At 39.4% G+C, this 20,377-nt stretch overlaps 1 protein-coding gene across 6 annotated transcripts in view; it reads right to left on the bottom strand.

The window, feature by feature from the left end:
* CCDC81 (coiled-coil domain containing 81) overlaps positions 1-20,377 on the bottom strand; it is a 50,936-nt gene that overhangs the window by 20,243 nt on the left and 10,316 nt on the right. For 3 of the 6 annotated variants that reach the window (XM_054526164.2, XM_002822324.5, XM_054526166.2), the window contains exons 2-7: positions 18,414-18,475; positions 16,827-16,983; positions 11,713-11,969; positions 9,098-9,177; positions 6,774-6,892; positions 3,663-3,786 (exon numbers count right to left, since the gene is read on the bottom strand). In XM_054526164.2, the coding sequence (XP_054382139.1) occupies positions 3,663-3,786; positions 6,774-6,892; positions 9,098-9,177; positions 11,713-11,969; positions 16,827-16,983; positions 18,414-18,475 (799 nt within the window). The remainder of the gene's footprint in view (positions 1-3,662; positions 3,787-6,773; positions 6,893-9,097; positions 9,178-11,712; positions 11,970-16,826; positions 16,984-18,413; positions 18,476-20,377) is intronic. The other 3 variants (XM_063728232.1, XM_063728231.1, XM_054526167.2) reach the window with 2 other exon arrangements.

Below are 20,377 nucleotides of genomic sequence, written 5' to 3'. Positions count from 1 at the left end.
AGAAGTCAGGAGCCTGAGATGAAAATAAGATCCTTTAGAGCAGGGGTTGCAAAACTTTTTATGAAAAGAGCCAGAGAGTGAATATTTTAGGCTTTGAGGGCCATACAGTCCCTGACACAACTAGCAGGTACAGATAATATGCAAATGGATGGGCATAGCAGTGTTTCAGTGAAACTATTTATAAAAATATATGGTGGACTAGATTTGGCTCTCAGTAGAAGACCTTTTCAGATTATTTAGACCACCATATTGCTGGAAGCAGAACACTTTATTTTTTAATAACTTCTCTTAGGCCTCAAAATCTGGGGTGGGGCGAATGCTGATTCCCTAAAGGTTTGATTTAAATAACCTGTCAGATGCAACTGACATGAAGAAGTAATAAGAAATATGTCTCAATCTGGTTTCTTATGATCCAAGAGGATTCATTTGTATTTTTTTTAATCCTCTAACTCGGAGTGAATATTTTACAGACTCACTAACCACTACATGCCCTTCAGCACCAGCCAAATTTGCACTTCCTATAGTAGTCCCTGTTTTGAATAATGGTGCCATCTTCTCCCAGTTACCTAAGCCAAAATCTGGGGTCATCTTTGACATCTCCTTCTTAACCTCCCTTAACTAATCCCCAACAAAGCTAAAGCTTTCCATCTGATCTTTGTTTCATACCCTTATTACCTTTCCCCAGACGAGTTATACTCAACTGTTAAACAATGAAAATCCTATCCTTCTTAGTTTAAACAAATCTTACTCAAACCCCAATAATATAAAACAGAAAAACAGCACAGAGTCCCACCCACATTAACTCACTCTCAGCCTTTGATATGTTCTTAAGGCCCTCTGAGGCCTTAGGGTCATTTGTTGGAAACTGATTGCCTAGACTACTGCCTTGATCTGCTAAATTGTGCTACACTTTTCCATTTTATTACACCTCTTCCTCTGCTGCTAATCTTATCCCTCTAAATCATTCTTTACTCTTCTAAAAGAATATTTTTTTCAAAATGAAAATGTAATCATGGACTGACATTCCCAAACATGGTGTTTGGGGACTTGGACAGGTTGGTAAATCAGAAAAGATATATTTTAAACTTCTGTGCACTAAATGGTGCAGAAACAAAATTTAAACAAAAAAAAAGAATTGGGAAAATGTTTAAAACATACACATCAGAAAACTATTCATACCTATGATATGTGAAGTTCTCTTTATAAGAAATACAACTTGTTTTTAAGAAAAAGTAAAGCTCCCAGTTAAAAAAGGACACAGGATTCAAGCAGGAAAATTGTAAAAGAACTACAAATGGCCAAGAAACAAGATAAAAATAAATGCAGGCCAGGTGTGGTGGTTCATGCCTGTAATCCCAGCACTTTGAGAGACCGAAGTGGGAGGGTTGCTTGAGGCCAGGAGTTCTAGACCAGCCTACACAACATACTAAGACCCCATCTCTACAAAAAAAAAAAAAAAAAAATCAAAAAATTAGCTGGTGTGGTGGTGCACACCTATAGTCCCAGCTACTCAGGGTCTGAGGCAGGAAAATCACTTGAGCCCAGCAGGTTGAGGCTGCAGTGAGCCATGATCATGCCACTGTTCTTTAGCCTTGGTGACAGAGTGAGATGCTATCTCAAAAACAAAACAAAAAACCCACTAGAAATCAAACACAGGTTAAAAACAATAATGAAATACCATCATTTCACTTTGCTAAGGTATTAGCAAAGCTGTAGAAAATATAGCACTCTCTCATATTACTGTTGCTGAGAGGATAATTTGCTACAACCATGAAGAAGATAATTGGAAATGTGTATCAAAGGTATGAAAATGGACTCACCTCTTATCTCTGAAACTTAAAGTTTTTATCCTATGGAATATCCAGTTGTATGCAAGGAATTATGTTTAAATATATTTTCACAACATTATTTATAGTACTTAAAAACTGGAAGCCATCTAAATATCCAATAGGAGACTGGTTAAACAGAAGGTTTAATCTTTCATTAAGATGATGTGCAATTATTTGTTAAGGTTTTAGAATACTTAATGTCATGGGGAAATCACTTATTAAATGTAACAAAAATCCACATAATATCTCAATTTTATTTAAAAACTGTGTATATTCCAAGTGTAAGTATCTGTATATATTGTATATGCATTGAAATAAACGACATACACCATAAGGTTAATATAAAGTTTCCTCTATGTAGAGGGATTATGGGTGATTTTTTATAACTCTTGCTTTTTTGGTTTTCTCAAAATTTCTGTGATAAACATGTGTTGTTTTAGTAATCAGCACAAAACACATTTTTTGGTTAACTTCTTTTTTTTTTTTTTTTTTTTTTTTGAGACGGAGTCTTGCTCTGTCACCCAGGCTAGAGAGCAGTGGCCCAATCTTGGCTCACTGCAACCTCCGCCTCCCAGGTTCATTGCCATTCTCCTGCCTCAGCCTCCCAAGTAGCTGGGATTACAGGCCCTCGCCACCACGCCTGGGTAATTATTTTTATTTTTAGTAGAGACAGGGTTTCACCGTGTTAGCCAGGATAGTCTTGATTTCCTGACCTCGTGATCCGCCTGCCTCGGCCTCCCAGAGTGCTGGATTACAGGTGTGAGCCACCGCGCCTGGCCTATTTTTTGGTTAACTTCTACAGGAAACAAACATTTTTGAGTCAACTTCTATAGGAAACCTTTACCAACCACTTCCAACAATTACTCTGTCCTTTTGCAGCCTCTGTACTTTTGTTGTCTTCATTGCATGCATTTTTTTTTTAAATTTCAGTCTTCCTGCAAGACTGTAAGTTTTATAAAAGCAGGTTTATACATCTGTAACTCTGAATCTTCAGTGCCTAGAATAGTACCTGACACATGGTGGTGCTAAATGTTTGTTGTATTGAATTAAATTCCCGAGGACTATACATCTAATTCTCAATTATTTTTCATAACAGTGATATTATCCAAAACAAGCATTCCTAGAGTTTTTAACATGACTTTAGTAATCCACAAAGTACATAAATTGCACATATGATAGCTGATAAATTTTGACACATTAATAAATTAAAGGTTGGCAGCACAATGCAAAGTACATAGTTAGGTGCTCAGTAAACAATGAATGAGCATGGTTGAGTATGGTTGACTGATTTGAGGTCTTAAAAAGTATCCTACTCAGAGAGGAGGATAAAATATTTTAGAAATCTTTTGACATACCATCACAAGAAGAAAACGACCATGATAAATTGTAATACACTCATTCATTCAAGTAATGTTTATTGAGAACTAATGGAGTGCTGGCTATGTTTGGCAAAACTACTTTCCAATTTGATGTAAATATAACACTGTGTCACATCATAATATCCAAGCACTTGGAAAACAGGAAAGTTTTGTAGATTTGGGAATCCCAAATCTACAGAAAAAGTTGGATGATCCCAACTCTGTGCTTTTTTGTTTCTGCCTGTGTCGTAACATCTATTCCACTGAATCGTAATTTATCCCTCTGCATATGTCTGGCTTTCCCACTAGATGGTGAACCTTGGTCACCTTTATCATTCCCATCATGTTGCATATAGAAAGCTCTAAAGAACACTGGATAAATGAATTAATGAACATTACAGTTCCCTGCATCAAGCAATGACTCAAAAATATATTTAGTAAAGTACAACAGAAAAAAAAAAAGTCAATGCATTACCTTTCAGGGGTCATAATCTTCCCACCACTCTCACTTCGTTCAAACTTTTCCAGCAAGCTGACATTTGTCACTTTGGCAGGGAACAAAGCTTGTCTATCTCGAAGTCTTTTGGGTGATGAGATATCTGTAGAATAAAGAATGAATGAAAACGAGTCTCCTTTCAACTCTCAAACCACTAACTGTGTAGTTTTTACCAAGGGAAATTTTCATATAAGATACACTCTCTTATCTTTAAATAATCACCCCTTGTTCTATTGTGGTATAAAAAAATGTTTTTGCTGTATATTTGCAAAGAAAGCACTGTGCTAAGCATTTAGAGGACAAAAAGAGGCAAGTAACATAAATGCAGGAAGTGGGCTGGATATAACACAACCAGGAGACATGTTAGTTTAGTTAACATTTCTTATGAAAAATGAACAGTGGTAGTTTTACAACTTTGATATCTGTAGATTTAGACATTTTGCCTGTAAAAATCTTTCAATAGATATAGTTGAAGAGAAAAATAAGATACAAACAAAAAAGTGAGAACTCCCATTTGGAGGTCATCTTATGTGCTAACAGTGCTAAGTGCTTTATAATATACATTTAATAAATAACAACTTAGGACAGTGATGCAAAATGTATAAGTCACAAATAAATGTTGCAGTCTTTTTTTTTCTTTTTTGAGATGGAGTCTTACTCTGTTGCCCAGGCTGGAGTGCAGTAACCCAATCTCAGCTCATTGCAACTTCTGCCTCCCAGGTTCAAGCAATTCTCCCACCTCAGCCTCCCAAGTAGCTGGAATGACAGGTGCACGCCACTGCTCCCAGCTAACTTTTTTTTTTTTTTTTGTAGTAGTAGAGATGGGGTTTCGCCATGTCGGCCAGGCTGGCTTCGAACTCCTGACCTCAGGTGATCCACCCACCTCGGCCTCCCAAAGTGCTGGGATTACAGGCGTGAGCCACCATGCCCAGCCAAATGTTGTAGTCTTTAAGGATCTGATATGTTCAGAGGAGAGAAGCCACTTCAGAATTCAGTGATAAGTTTTCATGGAGAAAGTGAGATGTGAAAAGGGTACTAAAAGGTGAGTAGGATGGAGATAGATTGAAAGAAAATGAAGGACAATTCAGGCTGCAGGAAAAAAAAATGAACAAAAGGATGAAGTTGGGGAAGGGCAGGCATGTTAGAAGAGCATGAATAGGCCGAGCATAGTGGTTCACGCCTGTAATCCCAACACTTTGGGAGGCGAAGGTGGGCAGATCGTTTGAGCTCAGGAGTTCAAAACCAGCCTAGGCAACATGGCAAAACCCTGTTTCTACAAAAAGTACAAAAATTAGCCAGGCATGGTGGCGCACACCTGTGGTCCTAGCTACTCAGGAGGCTGAGGTGGGAGGATCACCTGAGCCCAGGAGGTTGAGGCTGCAGTGAGCCAAGACAGTGCACTCCACCCTGGGTGACAGAGCAAGACCCCACCTCAAAGAAAAAAAAAGAAGAACATGAATAGATAATTTTGCCCAAAAAAGGGGTCTGTGTAGGGCACAGTGGGAGATGAGACTAGAGAAATAAAAGCATATGAATATTAGGCTAGAAGTTGATATGCAATCCTGTAGGCAACACATAGAAAACAGACATGCACAAGCCAATGTTCACCCATTGGTATGTTTTGTTTGGCCTAATTAGCATTTTTTGTTTCAATATCAACAAAAGTCGTCAACATTTAACAACCAATAGATTTTACATTAAAGTCAGGATCTCTGCTTCTTTTGAAAAATCAGAAGATTGTGCTCACTTTAGTAACACATACAGTAAAATTGGAAAAATTAGAAGATTTGATACCACTTGGCCACATTTCCGCAAAGCAACAATCTGCTAGAGGAACAGTCCTCAAAGTGTGGCCTGGCAAGCCATACTTTTTGGGGTCCCTAGGACCCTTTCAAAATGTCTATGGCTGCGTGTGGTGGCTCCCACCTGTAATTGTAGCACTCTGGGAGGCCAAGGCGGGTGGATCACCTGAAGTCAGGAGTTTGAGACCAGCCTGGCCAATATGGTGAAACCCCATCTCTACTAAAAATACAAAAATTAGCTGGGCATGGTGGCACGCTCCTGTAGTCCCAGCTACTTCCGGGGAGGCTGACGCAGGATAATCGCTTGGACGCAGGAGAATCGCTTGGACGCAGGAGAATCGCTTGGACGCAGGAGAATCACTTGAACCCAGGAGGTGGAGGTTGCAGTGAGCCTAGATTGTGCCACTGAACTCCAGCCTGAGTGACAGAGCGAGATTCCATCTCAAAAAGAAAATAAAAAGTCTTTGGTTAAAAAAAACAAAAAATCTTTGGGGTCCTAGGATTTTCTTCATTTGCTTCCACCAAAACAACCTATCACAACAGATTAGATGCAGACATAGGTATGAGAATCCAACTTTCTTCTATAGACATCAATGTGATAAAACTGCCACTCTTTGTTTTTCATAAGAAATGTTAACTAAGCTAACGTCTCCAACCCACTTACATCCAGACCACTTCCTGCATTTGCGTTACCTGCCTGTAGTCATCTGAGTTTTGGCCCTTTTGAGCAATGGGGAGCCAGCAAAGAGATGATGATCTAAGAGCCTGAGAGTCATAGGATCTAAGGCTCATAAAGTAAGTAAGCTCATAATTAAGGTCAGATGCAGGATTCTAGGAATAAAATGTATTTGTTAGAAATAATATAGTGATTATTTGTGGCTGGGTGTGGTGGTTCACGCCTGTAATCCCAGCACTTTGGATGGCCTAGGTGGGCGGATCACTTCAGGTCAGGAGTTCGAGACCAGCCTGGCCAATGTGGTGAAACCCCATCTATACAAAAAATAAAGAAATTAGCCAGGCATGGTGGCACATGACAGTAATCTCAGCTACTCGGGAGGCTGAGGCAGGAGAGTTGCTTGAACCTGGGAGGTGGAAGTTGCAGTGAGCTGAGATTATGCCACTGCACTACAGCCTGGGCAACAGCGAGACTCCATCTCAAAAAAAAAAAGTAATAATAATAATATAGTGATTATTTGTAAATTTAACTTTATTTACCTTGGGCTAAGCAATATGGCTGGGCTCATAGCAGTAAAGAGTGACAGATTGTACCCAGAAATCATTGGCCTACCTCTGGTGCCTTCTTCTTTGTCTGACTGGTCTTTTAACTTGCACTTTTCTCTGTTCTCTCCACATTCTTCTACAAGGGTCTCCATAGGCAGTTTGTTTTCCATCTCCTTGAGCTCAATCCTAGAAATGAGCCAATATGTTTTTCCGCTGCACTGAACCTGAACAGGTAACTGTGAACTCTCAAGTTTTGGAAGCAACTCAGCCAGCTGGCTGATTCTGAAATAAGCCCACTTTCTTCAAGGGGTGAGTGCTCTGATTTGCTGAGTACATATCATAGATTAATTTTCTCCAAGGCTTTCTGGAAGCTGACCAAGGCCTTCCCCTCTATACCATAGTCTCAAAGCAGCTTGCATATAGAGAAATTGCCTTGAAGTCCTTTATTTAGGTTATTGGTTTTTGTTTCAATTTGAATTTTTATATCCTAGTTCTTTAACTAGATGCTATGGGGTGATACAGTGGAAAAAAGGTTGTTGGATAGCTTGAAGGCAAAGATTCATAGCCTGGTAGAGTATGCCCCAAAATAACCATTTGTCTCCTCCCTCCTTTGCCACTTCACTTCATCATTCTCTCCCCAGGCAAAAGTGAAGGACTTGCAAAGCTACAATTTGCAGCGGGGAGGAAGGGGGATGTTCAGTTGGTGTGTGTAGTTGTAGGATTTCTTTGGCCTCAGGTATGGAGTACTAGGTTGGAGTAGGGAGTGGGGGTGGGGGTACCTTCAGTCAATTCAGGGGCCAAATGTCACATAAATAAAACAACAATTGTTTTAAGTATTTAAGTCCCCATGTCCATTTCTAGGCCCTTGACTTGATGGCACCTCCATCTCTGTTCTTTGACCCACTATAATTATTTCCCTCCTGGAGTGCCTAAGCCAAAATATGTCAAAGGGAACAGCCACGTTTGCCTTCCGAAACAATCAAAATAAAATTCTTTTCAATCCACTGATGTATTTTTAGTGAGTAAGGCAATATGGTGCAATGGAAAGAACACTGGACCAGGAGCCATGGTTTTATTTCTATAAGCTTGGCTGCTTATTAGTTGCATGGCCATTTCATGTGCAAGATGAGACGGTTGGAAAACAACCTCTAAGGCTTACTCTGGACTTCACACTGAATCTTCTGAGGTATGTGTCATACAGCTCTTCAAGGAGGGGGTTGTTCCAAAGCAACAAACAAGAGAATGTCACACTCAAAACATCTCAGAAATTCTCATACTTTTATACTTTACTCATACTTCCTAAAGTAATAATGCTTTAGGAAGCTAGTTGTTATGCCCCAAACTTCCTCCACCTGAAATGCATAGTAGTTAATGGCACAGCAATTAAGATTATTAACATAATTAAGGGCACACAATGAATAAGCGACGGCCAAACTGGAAATAAAACTAAAGTCTCCTGACTCCTACCCCAGTGTTCTCAATAGTGCACCATGTTGCTTCATTCATGTAAAAGAAAAAAATTAAAATTAATTTTGTATCATGATAAAATGGAGAATTATAACACATAAGTCACATAGTTGTCGTGAAGATTAAATACAGTAATATGCAACCACCAGTAACAACCACTGTGCTCATGGAGTAAAGCTGTTTCCTTATTCTAACTTATCTGTTTAACCCGTTTAGTGGTAAAAATCCGAGCTCAGACAGGAAATGGGCTGAACTGAAGGAAGAAGCAGCAGCTAGGGCAGAAAAAGTGGTACAAAGTAGTGGAAAGCTCAGCAGGTGAGAAGAGTTTACTAATACTGCAGGGACTAAGGTTAATGGAAGGTAGTATCAGAATTTCCAGGAGCCAAGGGTAGTTTTAAAAAAGAGTAAATGGGCCGGGCGTGGTGGCTCACGCCTGTAATCTCAGCACTTTGGGAGGCCGAGGTGGATGGATCACTTGAGACCAGAAGTTCGAGACCAGCCTGGCCTATATGGTGAACCCTCATCTCTACTAAAAGTACAAAAATTAGCCAGGCGTGGTGGCGTGGGCCTGTAATCTCAGCTACTCGAAAGGCTGAGGCAGGAGAAAATTGCTTGAACCCAGGAGTCCGAGGTTGCAGTGAGCAGAGATCGTGCCACTGCACTCCAACTTGGGTGACAGAGCAAGCCTCCATCTCGGTGAAGGGGGATAAAAAAGAATAAATGTCCATTGTTATTTAACTTAACTACAGAAAGTATATGCAATAAACTCTTCTTTGTTGGTGCATTTAGAGAGGGAGAGACAAACAGAGAGAATACATTAAAAGGAACATGAGCTATAAAACATTGAGAAACACTGCCCAATGAGATCAGCAGATCAGCAAGGAGTGCTAGTGCCTAGAGGAATCCGTGAAGCAAAGCACTCACCTTGGAAACGCAAGCACACTGCTGGGCCACTTCCTCAAGGCCTCTCTGCTAGACAACACCGAGTCCACAGTGCCAGGCCTCTAGAGGACAGCAACAGAGCAAGGTTACATCTAGGCTGAGGTCCAGGACTCAGACAAATTAAAAAACTGCAGGCTGTCTCATAGGCAAGGCTACCACGATACTATTCTTGTTGTTGTTTATGTTTAGCGCTTGTAAGTCCAGAGCTTAAAAATCCAATGAGGAATGATCTCATTCATCAGAGCAATCACCCTGGGTAGCTGCACAGCAATTCTTTTGGTGTTGCCTTTTCTCAAACCATTTCCTTTTAGGGAATTGCCTTCAGAGTTGACAGATTCTTTTAGATGTCTTTAAGAAGATAGCAGACTTTGTAAAAATATATGGAAAGTGAGCAAGCTGTCTGATTCCACTCTTGACCCAAATACCTAAAATTAGGCAATTAAGAGAAAAGCTTTCGAGTCAGGTGGGCTCATATTCAAATCCCCACACTGCTAACAGGTATGTGGCCTTAGGCACTAGGTTTCTGGGGATAATAAAAGGATCTAATAGCACTTCCATGAGGTCCCCTATGTAAGTAGCTAGCACATAGTAAATACTGAACAAATAACTATTTTAATTCTCATGTAACTATAAACATAATAGTCACATTGTCACATTTTTACTGTAGAATAATATATAAAATTATTATTTTTGCATGAATGCTATCACTTACAAAAGGCTTTGAAGTGAATTCCCAAAAAGAAGTATAGAAAATATTTCTAACAAAAGCAGCATTACTGAAATAAGCACACAGCTTTCCAAGGGGACTACTCTACAAGACAGTTTTAAGTTACGGGTCATTTGGGAATAAATTCTCACACCACTTCACAGCAGTTTTCCAAAATGTGTCTTACAGAGCTAATGAGATATTGGATTAAGCTAGAATTCCATGATTAAACACATTCAGGCAGTTAAACTGACTGCTTTCCAGCCAGACTTCTCAGCTCCTTTAACATGCTGATGTGCTCTGTCCCTCTGTCCGTGAGGGTGATTGATTCAATCAGCAGTTTTCAGTCAGCTTTGACCTCCAAATGCTTTTTTCATAGAGTATTTTTCAGGACTAGTTCTTTTGGAAAACGTTCTGTAAAAGATGTGCTTTACAGTTCAGCAGGTCAAGGAAAATGCTGTCTTCTCTTTTAAACACATATTGAAGCTACAAAGTTCAGCAGAATCCCTGAGGGTTAGAGATGAGCTAGCCACTTTGGCCTTGCTTATGGACTTGCAAATCTTGCCTTGTATTTTCATGGAATAGCAAGGGTTTTTCCTGCATGTGTTTCCCACTTTCCACACACAGGGTTGGCAATCCTCTTAGCATTCCTGTATGAAACCAGATTGTGTAGAAAACACCAGGAGTTTCATTATGCACAAATTCATTTCCTAAATCCCCATCCTGAAGCTTCATAAAAGGAGAAATGGGTAGACTGAGATGATATTAATAGCCTTTTCATTAAAAAAATCAGTTTGGCTTTATGGGATATAGGATTATATAACATTCCATAATAATTCAATTCATTCATGTCTACTTTGTTAGTTTCCAGAGGAGTACCTGAGGCACACTAAGTATTCAATAAGTCCAGCAGATTGACTATTTCATTTGTTTAAACTCTGCTGTATCCAACTTAGCATGAAGGTCACACCAGCTACTTAATGGTTGACAATAATGATGCCAATTAGGAAATTTCTTCTACAACATGGCAAATTAAAAGCTAAAGATTCAAAAACTCCATGACTCATATTAGATTTTGTTATAAAACTTTCATTAAAATAAAATAGTAGAACCAACATTAAAAAATAAAATAGTAGAACCAGCAAAAACTGAGTGGTTAGGAAGTCTGGGCTTGAATTCCAGTTCTAGTTCACCTTGGGATTCCCACATAGCCTCTCTGAGCCCCTACTTTTCTCAGTTGTAAAATTAGGATGATAATAATGCTGCTTGTATAATAATTTGAGGCTCAAATGAAATAATACATGTGGAAGAAGTTTTTAAACTATACGCCGGGCACGGAGGCTCATGCCTGTGATCTCAGCACTTTGGGAGGTCAGGGCAGGCAGATCACTTGAGACCAGGAGTTCGAGACCAGCCTGGCCAACATGGTGAAACTTTGTCTCTACTAAAAATACAAAAATTAGCTGTGCATGGTGATGCGCACCTGTAATTCCAGGTACTTGAGAGGCTGAGGCAGGAGAATCACTCAAACCCAGCACGTGGAGGTTGCAGTGAGCCAACATCGTGCCACTGCACTCCAGCCTGGGTGACGGAGTGAGACTCTGTCTCAAAAAGTAAACAAAAAACCTATAAGGTACTATAAAATGTTCAGAATTCTAAGAGTTTCCATTACTATTTATATCCCTCAGTTGACTTTGAGTCTTAATGTTCCTTTGCCTTCCTAATCTTTTTTGTCAAAGAGTTAATCAAGTATAAACAAGCACTTCCATGTACTTCAGGTAACTGTCACTCAAAATATGTCAACCTTCGTTTTCCTTAATTACAACACACCTATAGATGAGTCAGAACCACAATTAGGAGAAGACTTAGGAGAAGGAAAATATTAATTTACATTTGCTAGGGCCTTTGCCAAAGCCCCACTTCCATCCATGGTACAAAGGAAGTCTTTATAAAACCTCATCTTCACTTTGCTGTCTCTGATCATGAGGACCCCAATTCCTTTGAATGTAAACTCCACATTTTGTTTCATGGAAATGGAACGCGATAAAAAAAGCAACGTCTCCTTCACACATCCTTCCACTACATCTCTGTTAAATGGACCCTCCAGGGATACCATGACAAAATTAAGTGGAACAATTGGGATATCACCTAGAGGAGAAAAGACAGTTGGGGTGGGAGAAAGAAAGTGGTGATTACCATAAGGATATATCATACACACTCACAAATAATTATCTGATTCTCAATACCCTAAAATAGAATCTTCTGGATGAAGCCTTTAGTTGTACCCAATGTAATATTATTACTGCAGACAAGTAGTTACTAACATATTAATCAGTACAATTTTCTTTAAAAGTATAAGGGTCAGTGCTCAAAATAAGAACAATTAGCTTTCTAAATAACACTGTAGACAAACTTGATTTTCTCTAGGAAACATATAGTAACCAACTGATTTTCTTCCTCAGAGGGTTTCCTAAAGTTTTCATCCCCCTTATCTTTTAGGACATACTGCAGCAATATTTGCTGATACGGTTTGGATCTGCGTCCCCACCCAAATCTCATGTTGAATTGCATTCCCCAGTGTTGGAGGTGGGGCCTATTGGGAGATGATTGGATCATGGGGGTGGATCCTTCATGTATGGTTTAACACCATCCCCCTGGGTGCTGTCCTCATGATAATGAGTGAGCTATCATGAAATCTGGTTGTTTAAAAGTGTGTAGCACCTCCCTCCATCCTCCCTCTCACTCCTGCTCCAGCCTTGTAAGACATGACTGCTTCCCCTTTGCCTTCTGCCATGATTGTAAGTTTCCTGAGGCCACCCCAGCCATACTTCTGTACAGCCTGTGGAACCATGGGTCAATTAAACTTCTTTTCTTTATAAATTACCCAGTCTCAGGTATTTCTTTATAGCAACGCAAGAATGAACTGATATATTTGCCTATCTCCTCCAGTTATCATGCCATTTTTACATGATTACAAATACCTACAAGTGTTAAATATTTTGAAAAGATACCCATGTTCACTAGAAGTTATCATTTAAATGAAATAGGGTCTTATACAAGGGTATCAGACTAAATGACTCACAGAAAGCTTTTCCTCTCTAATGAGCCCATATATGACATTACAAAGGAATACGATTATATCTAGCTTGAAGAAAGCACAGGGTCTATCCAACTAGAACAGATATAGGAGCAATATAAGGTTCACGAGTCAGATAAAGGGTAAATAGCAAAGAGAATCAAGAAGACAAAGCCAAAGAGAGACAACAACAAGGTCCACTGATAAACAGGACATAGAGAAGATGAGAATATTCTAAACATTCACTCAGTAAGCATGAGTTATATCCTTTCAAATGTCCACCACTGCTAAATGATGAAAATTAACAAGACCTGAGCTTCACTGCATCAGCCTGCCATCTCCTGCACAATTTAACAGTAATTCTAACCACCTCCCTCCATTTTTAAAAAAATACACATTTCTTAAAAAGAAGGCTGTCTTGCCTGCCTCTGGATTTTCCCCTCCCATTTGCCCACTGCCTCTCTGCAAACTGTCTTTCAGACCACTCATCTGAGTTGGGACACCATCATCTCATAGATTGTCAAGTCAATGGATACTTTGACTCCTTGGCCCCCTTTGCCAAGGTTTGTTTATTTGTTTTGTAGGATTTTGTCCTTGTTTATCTCTTCTGCTGAGTGTATATTCTCTCCTAGGTAAACATCCAAATCTTGATCTCTAGTCTCCACTCTTCTCCTAAGCTCTGGAATCACCTCTACCTAAATATCCCCACATGTATCTCAAATTCAGCATGTGCAAAAGCAAATTCACTATTTTATGCACTACCGAAATCCACCTTTCCCCTTCATTCTCTATAAAGGTAATTGATAGCATGAGCATCCATCTGTTCTCCAACCAAGAAATCTGAGTCATACTAAATGCCTTCCTTCCTCTTCCTACCCACCACTCTCAACTTAAGCCCTACCAATTCTACATCTGAAATGTCTCATGAGTAGATACCCTCATTTCCCCTCCTGATCACTGTCTTCGTTCAGGCTTTTACTGCATTTTACCAAACTACTGTAACTGAAAGAGTATCTTTCTAAACTAATCCTATCTGTACAGATAATTCCCTGCTCAAAAACTTTCAATGGCTCCTCAGTGCCTACAGGATGAATTCTAAAGTCCGATCACACCATATAAGGCCCCTCACAATTGGCCCCTACCTACCATATTCATCTTATCTTCCTCTGCCTGCCTCCACAATCATATGCCTCAGCCATACGGAAGTACGCATTACTTCCTTAACAGGCTTCATTCCATATTCTTGACTTGTTTATATTGTTCCTGAAATACCTTCCAACAGATTCTCTGCTCACAGAGTCCCATCATCCTTTAAGACCTCTTCACATGTCATCTTCCTAAAGCAGAGTTAGGCATGCTCTCCTCTGGGCATAATAGCATTTGATCCAGTTCTGATCAATTTGGCTTTCATAGCACTTAATCATGTTTCATCATTTTTTTTTCTTTTTTTCTTGAGATGGAGTCTCACTCTGTTGCCAGGCTGGAGTGCAGTGGTGCAATCTCAGCCCATTGCAACCTCTGCCTCCGGGGTTCAAGCAATTCACCTGCCTCAGCCTCCTGAGTAGCTGGGACTACAGGCACACACCACCACGCCCAGCTAGTTTTTTGTATTTTTAGTAGAGATGGGGTTTCACCATGTTGGCCAGGATGGTCTCGATCTCTTGACCTCGTGATCCGCCTGCCTCAGCCTCCGAAAGTGCTGGGATTACAGGCGTGAGCCATCGCACCCAACCCATTTCTTATATATTAATTATCTATGCTAGATTTAAAAGAACTATGTCTTACTAATATTTAAAAAACACTATAAAATGTTTGATTAGTTACTGATATGGTCTGGATTTGTGTCCCTGCCCAAATCTCATGTCTAATTGGAGGAGGGGCCTGGTAGGAGGTGATTGGGTCATGGGAGTGAATTTCCCCCTTGCTGTTCTCATAATGGTGAGTGAGTTCTCGTGAGATCTGATGGCTTAAAAGTGTGTGGTGCCTCCCCATTTCGCGCTCGCTCTCTCCTGCTCCGCCATGGTAAGATGTGCTTGCTTCCCCTTTGCCTTCTGCCATGATTGTAAGTTTCCTGAGGCCCCTTAGCCATGCTTCCTGTTAAGCCTGCAGAACTATGAGTCAATTAAGCCTCTTTTCTTCATAAATTACCCAGTCTTAGGTAGTTATTTATAACAGTGTGAGAACAGACTAATACAGTTACCTAGTTAATTAATGATGAAGAATCATAACCCCAAAGCTAAACTGTAGACAGAAATTTTTCTTTGGGGGTTTTAAATTTTTATTTATTTCCTTATTTATCTTCTTCTTCTTATTATTATTTTGCAGCCTTCAACTCCTGGGCTGAAGTGATCCTCTTGCCTCAGCCTCCCAAGTAGTTGGGACTGCTGGTGTGAACCATCATGTCCATCTCAGTCTTTTTAAATAATTTTTTGTAGAGGCAGGAGCTTGCTATGTTGCCAAGGCTGGTCTTGAACTTCTGGCCTCAAGTGATCCTCCCTCCTTAGCCTCCAAAATTCTGGGATTGCAGGCATGTGCCACCATTGCATGTGCCACCATGCCCGGCCTAGAATTATTCTTTTGAACTAATTCAGTCATATATGTCTAATTCTGTAATTGCCTCACCCAGTAAAAAATATAATTTTAGACCTAAACTACTTTTTTGGACTACAGTACAAGATCCAAGATAGAAAATGAGCTTTAATTTTAATGCACAGATGTTTTTGCAAAAATATTAGCTTTATTTTCATTTTCTTTGATAGGTTTTTGATGAAACAGGATATATTTCTTCTGACATAAAACTCTAGGTATTTCTTTTTGTTCCCATGAAAGGGAGAAACAAAAGAAAAAAAAACTCTAGGTAAAAATAGCTGAAAAGTTCTTCAAGCCCACCATACTGAATATATACCTAAGAAATTCTAAGTATGGTTTGTTGACATTTGTTTTTCTAATATATCATTCTTTTGAAAGTAGAAAGTTACTCAAGTGACTCTGAAAATTAACTTTCAGGAACATTATCTTAGAGGACAGTTTCAGCCTTTTCACCTGTTACCATCGGAGATAGAGTGTCTCCATTTATCCAGGTGTGAGTCTGATGCCGGGGGCGGGGACAATCAGGAAGGTCGAAAGGAACACAGCCAGGAATCAGGAAGTATGCACCCAAAGGCTGCTAAGTAACCAAGGGAGGTGTTACGAAGCCCACACACTAAAGCTGGATGGAAGCGGTCTGTGGCAGGGATTATGCCTATTTTGTTTACCACTATATCTCAAGCACCTGGAACAAGGTCTGACACATAGTTGGCTCTCAATCAATATTTGAAGAAGGAAGGAAGGAAGGAAGGAGGGAGGGAGGGAGGGAGGGAGGGAAGGAAGGAAGGAAGGAGGGAAGGAGAGAAGGAGGGAAGGAAGGAAGGAGGGAAGGAGGGAGGGAGGTTGGCTTTAGGGTATGAGAAAGGTATATAAGGTATGCATTAAGTCTTTATAGAATTATTCAACTTCTAACTTTTAAATTTTAATGATTTGGATTATACATATGATAGAAAGACAGTTATCTTTTTGACAGCTAATACTGACTGTAGTTCTCCCAACCAGAGATCCTAATTAACTTTCTCTTCTTTATAACCACTTTTAATTTCTTAGGATCTGAAATAAAGGGCTTACAGCTCTGTGGTGTGGCTTTTACATAAATTTTCCTTTACGTTACATCAGGTTTTTTCACTCCTTCCTCTTAGGTTACTGGGGTTTAAAATGGCCTTCAGGAAGACTCTATTATTTTTCCACTTTGGCCCCTCCCTCTGCCAAAAGCACCTTGTGAAAAGTGAGTTCCTCAAATCAGAAGGTAAGACAGCAGCACTGGCTACACTTTGCCCTTTCATTTTTTATCCCCAGGACAGTAACCTTCTGGGAAAATCCTACATATCAGAATTATTTACCAGGAGTATATACTTTGTTTTGTTTGAGTCCATGGATCTGCATTAGCTTCTCTGCCATGATAAACACGGGCCTCTGGATTAAGATAAATTTGTTGTTTCCCACCTCAAACTTTTGTCTTATGAAAGTGAAAGTTCCAAATCCTGGAATCTGAACCCCCTGAAAGGAAAAAAAAAAAAACCAGAATTCATTGAAGGAGTGAAGAAAAAATAATCCTTAATATTATTATCTAAAAAACATGAAGAGAAGTAAGCTTAGGCCTTAAAAATTCAGTGATCTCTAGGACTCTTCAGAGCTATAGCATTTTATAATTCTAAGTTTTCAAATAAGCTTAGTATAAAATGTAATACATTGGTCCATAATGATTTGCAGACATCAGATCGCTCATCTCTGTATCATCAAAAGGCTAAGAAAATTGGTATGAATGCCATAGCATCTTTTAATCTTTAACCCAGATTACTCCTGTCCTAAATTGTGTGACATTTTAAATTTTAATCATCTGCCATTAGAGGAATTTAAGAGGGCATGAGAATCTCTGCTTTCTCATTCCTACTTTTAGATTTTATGTCTGCCACAGCAGACAACCAGCATCCAAATCATATGCTGCAATGTAGTGATCCTGGCTGATGAGTAGAAGCAAATGTTTTTGGCTCTCATACTGGGTTTCTGTCTCCCTGGAGATATCATACATCAAGGACTACAAACTCATATGCCCACAGGAGCCAAAAAAGAAACCAAGAGTGTGAAAGCAGCCAGCCAGGGAATGTGATGGCTACGGACTGCACACCCCCTCTAAAGGGAAGAGCACATCTTGAGCTCCAAATGTGTCACCATGTAGCAATGGACGACTAGTACTGTTAGATCTGCTGATTTTTCAATGAAAGGGAGGGAAAAAATCCAAAACATTATATAATTTCTCCCAAGTTTAAGTGCTGATAACAAATTCAAATTCTCAAACAAAACAAAATAAATTTGAAGTATGAATTCTGCTCAAGGGCTCTCATAGTAGGACCTCTGAATGGGGTATAAAAGTTCTACAACTTCCCAGCTTCCCCCAAGCTCATCCCCAAATCTCCATCCAGTTCTATGGCATCTAAACCCAAGACTTAACAGGAGGGAACAGTCCAGCCCTAGGCAAAGTTTCTCATTTTGGCAAGTCTTCTATTTCAATTAAAATCCATTCCCTGCAAGGAGGCAAGACAAGAAGCGTTATATCCTTCTACAGCTATGCCAGGAACTATCAGATCACAGACAAACAGAACTCATCTAGTTTCCTTACACACACCCAGGCTAATCAGCACTACACTCTGTAACACTAGAAGAGCAGAACTTACAAATCCATTACCTAAAAATAAAATTCATGTTTGTTAAATCTATTACCCACAAGTCCGAAGCATGAGCATCATAAAATCATAGGACTGAAAGTTAAACAGGATGGCTCTAAAGTCTACTGCCCTGCTCCCAGCAACATTATATAAGACTATGGAGGAAAGATCCTTTAGATGCCTACATTAAAATTAATAAATCAATTTAATTTATTAATAAATTAATAAATCAATTTAATTTATTAATAAATTAATAAATCTTACCTTGTGCAGGGTTAACTGCCGTCTCACAAATTCTGATACATTCCCCCAGATAATAGAGACTTCTGAAATTCAAAAGTAACCAGAAATTATTTAATTTATATGAGCACCCATGTGATAGTATCTTAGTGCTAATAAATAAAAATGTAAATATGAAATGTGGAAGCAAATGACATTAATTCCTGATTAATTTAGAATTAACAAAAAACAAGACCATTCCCAAAAGTTAATTTTCTTGGTAACTAAGGCTTACTCCCTTAAGTTCGGAAGATGTGATTTAAAATAATAATAATAATACATTTTTAAAGAAAATATTTCTACAGCAAAGGGAACTCTGTCACACCCTTTTCTTTATTCTGTAAAGAGAGTTAATCAAGTATAACCCAGCCTTTTCTTAATGACCCATTCAGCAACCGTTTATCGGGTGTCTATTCAGTGCCATCTGATGAATAAGAACGTTCATTCTCACACCATTCCATAACAGAGGAATAAGGCAAAAGGCCACTAAGGCATGAAAGCTGTTGTGTGTACATTAACTTTTCCTACACTTCTATTTTTGCTAAATCCTCAAATCTGCTTTTTATTCTCATTTTTCACTGCTAAGCTACCAGCTGTCACTTGCTCTACTAGTACTCTGTGGGCTCCTGGACCAGTCATAATTCATTGCTTCTTATCTACTGTGTTCTGGAAATAACAAATACTAATAGTATGTCTAAAATAACTTTTTTTTTTTTTTTGAGACAGGGTATCACTCTGTCACCCAGGGTGGAGTGCAGTGGCGTGATCTCGGCTCACTGCAACCTCTGCCTCCCGGGTTCAAACGAGTCTCCTGCCTCAGCCTCCCGAGTAGCTGGGATTACAGGCACCAGCCACCATGCCTGGCTAATTGTACTTTTAGTAGAGACTGGGTTTTGCCATGTTGGCCTCCAACTCCTGACCTCAGGTGATCCACCCGCCTCGGCCTCCCAAAGTGCTGGGGTTACAGGCATGAGCCACCATGCCCAGCCTAAAATAATAATTTTTTAAAAACACACTTTTGAGTAGGACAAGGAGCTTTACTTTGAATTAATGCATACACTTGGCACTATCAATTTTGACTGACTGGAGGGAAGCCTTCCAAGTTTATTTTCTTGTTCTGAGCTGTGTTCCAAACAACTCTGGTAGAAAAATAGGTAGTTGCCAATAACTAAAGTGTTAATGTATGATATGAACCTATACTGTAGTATGACTAATATTTCAAAGTCTAGAAAATTATATCTGTGTTAACATCGCCCTTCCAGACCTAATCATGTGTTTATCAAAGATACTTTCCAGTTAAGAACTCTTTGCAAATCAAGAGTGTTACGTTTTAATTCTCAAAATAAAAAATCAAGAACAGTGACATTAACCAACTTGCCATTTAGGGACATAGATGCATAGAATAATAAATGATTTCATTAGAGCCAGGACAAAGGATTGGTGACAAAAGCCCAATCCTTTTTCCACTTTGGAAACTGCTTGTTTTATTGGTTTATTGGTTTATCTTTTTTCTAACAACTTAAACCACTAACTAAAGCACGGAGAGTGCAATCTTTTAATTCTGGTATATCAGAGTTATAAATATTTTTATTAATAGGCCAGGAAAGGGGCAGGTTTGGTGGATGAGAAGTAGCAATGACTTTTATGACTATCTGGGAACAAGTTTGGTGATGGAAACTCACCAATTAATAAAATTAGGGCTGCATGCTACAATGAGCACGAGGGCCAAGATTCTGCCCCTCATTAATCACTTTCTATAATCAGGCATTTCCCCTACTCTGCCCACCCTACGTTGTTCCCCACTCCTCCCCACCCCCACAGCCCATAGAATTCTGCTACAGGCTGCTAAGAATTAAGAACCAGTCCTAACTGTATACTGAATTAAAATTTTCATCATGACCAAAAATTTCATTAATTCTTGAATGCAAAATCTCAGTATCCAGATGTAA

This window comes from Pongo abelii, chromosome 9 (assembly GCF_028885655.2).
Source record: "Pongo abelii isolate AG06213 chromosome 9, NHGRI_mPonAbe1-v2.0_pri, whole genome shotgun sequence".
NCBI classification, from domain to species: Eukaryota; Metazoa; Chordata; class Mammalia; order Primates; family Hominidae; genus Pongo; species Pongo abelii.
Note: the sequence above shows the minus strand (reverse complement) of the source record. Positions and strands in the feature narration are given on the sequence as shown.